We start from the raw sequence: 2,068 nt of genomic DNA, 5'->3' as shown, positions 1-2,068 counted from the left end.
GTGATTATTTTCTACTTGTGTAAAAATGACGACCGCTTTTGCTGTCGGAGATTACATTGTTTTCATAGGAACTATAATAGCTTCCTTTGGAATTGGTGTATTTTTCGGATTCTGGGAAAAAAGGAAAAAGCATGACACTACTGAGGACTATTTTCTTGCCGGACGTAAGTCGAAAACTATACCAGTGACATTATCATTTGTGGTGACCTTTCAGTCATCCATTATGGTACTAGCCTTTCCGGCAGAAGGCTATGTTTACGGAATGATGTATCTGTTTATGGCGATAAGCGGAGGTATAGCGAACATATTCTCCGCTTTTTTTGTTGTGCCAGTTTTTCATCCACTGAAATTGACGAGTATTTACGAGTATCTAAACCTTCGATACGGCGACAACATTCTTCGCAATGTCACCATGATCATAGGCGTGATCTACTACCTTTTCTACATGGGAACGGTTACGTATGGAACAAGCGTTGCCCTGGAAGTTGTCATGGGTATTCCATTCTGGGCCACAATCATTGGCTACATCACGTTAACCGCCATATACACATCCATTGGTGGAATCCGAGCTGTGATTTGGACAGACTGTTTCCAATTCGTAATTATGGTGACAGGTTTTGTAGCTATCATTGTTAAAGGAACCATTGACGCCGGCGGCCCGGGAGTGGTGATTTCAACTGACCGCTTCAGTTTCAAAGAATTCAGCGCAGATCCAAGAATACGATACACGTTTTGGAACCTCTCATTCGGCAGTATAATATTCTGGCTTTATAATAGCTACAGTCAAGCGGCTATGCAGAGAGTGTTTTCAACACCAAACGTCCGGGCTGCAAGAAATCTGTACCTCATATGTTGCCCAATTTACAACCTTATCCTGATTATGGCGGTCTTGGAAGGCGGGGTTATATATGCTTACTATTATTCCAAAGGATGTGATATCAACGGTGGTGGAATTGTTGACAATGTAAACGCTATTATACCTTTCACTATCATGGAATTGTTCAATAACCACCCTGGCCTTCCGGGCCTCTTCATAGCAGCACTTTCCAGCGCAGCATTCAGTACTTTATCTTCATGTCTCAGCAGTCTTACCGCTATTGCATATGAAGATGTCATCAAAGTCAGGTACCCGAACCTTAAACCAGTATTCGGCACGAAAATCTCTAAGATAATGACACTTGTGTTTGGAGCAGTGGCCATGGGCCTTGCTTTCATCATTTCTGTATTGCCTGGTTCCATTCAAGCGATTTCCCAGAGTATCTTTGCCTGTGTAGACGGTCCTATGTGCATGATCTTTATACTGTCTCCGATGTTCAAGAGATCTACAACAAAAGGCTTACTAACTGGCGCTATAGTGGGAATGGTAGTAGTTATGTGGTTGAACATGGGAAAACTCTTCTTTAGTGTTGAGGATGACCAAAGTCTTCCCTATGGACCTACACACAACTGTGACATTTACAGGGACGGCAATGTCACAACGACAATGGCTTACAAATATTTGAACGTTTCAAACTCAGAAACAACTTCTTTGATTATAAATACGACGCTCACAGTTGACCAAAGTGGCCCACAAATGAAAACATTTTTCCAACACATTTACAGCATTTCGTATGTATGGTTTTCTATGATTGGGTTCATTTTGTCTATGGCTGTTGGAATAGTGGCTTCCTTACTCACCGCACCACCTACAAATGTGAACCCTATGACTCTTTTTAGCTGGGACAAGCATATCAAAGGGGAACTTTGTGGACGAGGTTGCGATGGTGACGAAAATAGACCAAGAACTAGTGTTGATGAAGAAATGAAGTTCCTTAGCAAGAATGACGGTACAAAGAGCGTTTTCAATATGAACGATGACATTTAGAATACAAATGACTGAATTGACTGGTTCATGGACATTGGAAAATGCTCAACTATGTAAGTGCTTTGCCGCCGAAAGAACAGAATTATTAATATTGATATATACAGAATAATACACCACATAATACATACAAGACCGTCCTAGATTCCTCTGTTTCGGTTTCTACCCGACTTGCTTAGTCAGTTTGTTTTGTATGATAATGACCTC

The 2,068-nt window shown here is 41.3% G+C and overlaps 1 protein-coding gene across 1 annotated transcript; it reads left to right on the top strand.

Annotated features, from left to right (window-relative positions):
• Window positions 1-223: 223 nt before the first annotated feature.
• LOC128246218 (sodium-coupled monocarboxylate transporter 1-like) lies at window positions 224-1,864 on the top strand. Its single transcript, XM_052964410.1, has one exon. It carries the CDS (start codon window positions 224-226, stop codon window positions 1,862-1,864), a length of 1,641 nt encoding a protein of 546 aa, XP_052820370.1.
• The last annotated feature ends 204 nt before the right edge of the window (window positions 1,865-2,068 follow it).

The sequence above is a fragment of the Mya arenaria genome, chromosome 9 (assembly GCF_026914265.1).
Source record: "Mya arenaria isolate MELC-2E11 chromosome 9, ASM2691426v1".
In the NCBI taxonomy this organism is placed as follows: Eukaryota; Metazoa; Mollusca; class Bivalvia; order Myida; family Myidae; genus Mya; species Mya arenaria.
This window is presented reverse-complemented; position numbering and strand designations above follow the sequence as displayed.

What these genes read in the sequence shown, in the direction of transcription:
- LOC128246218 (XM_052964410.1), top strand. Translation starts at nt 224, where the DNA reads ATGGTACTAGCCTTTCCGGCAGAAGGCTATGTTTACGGAATGATGTAT.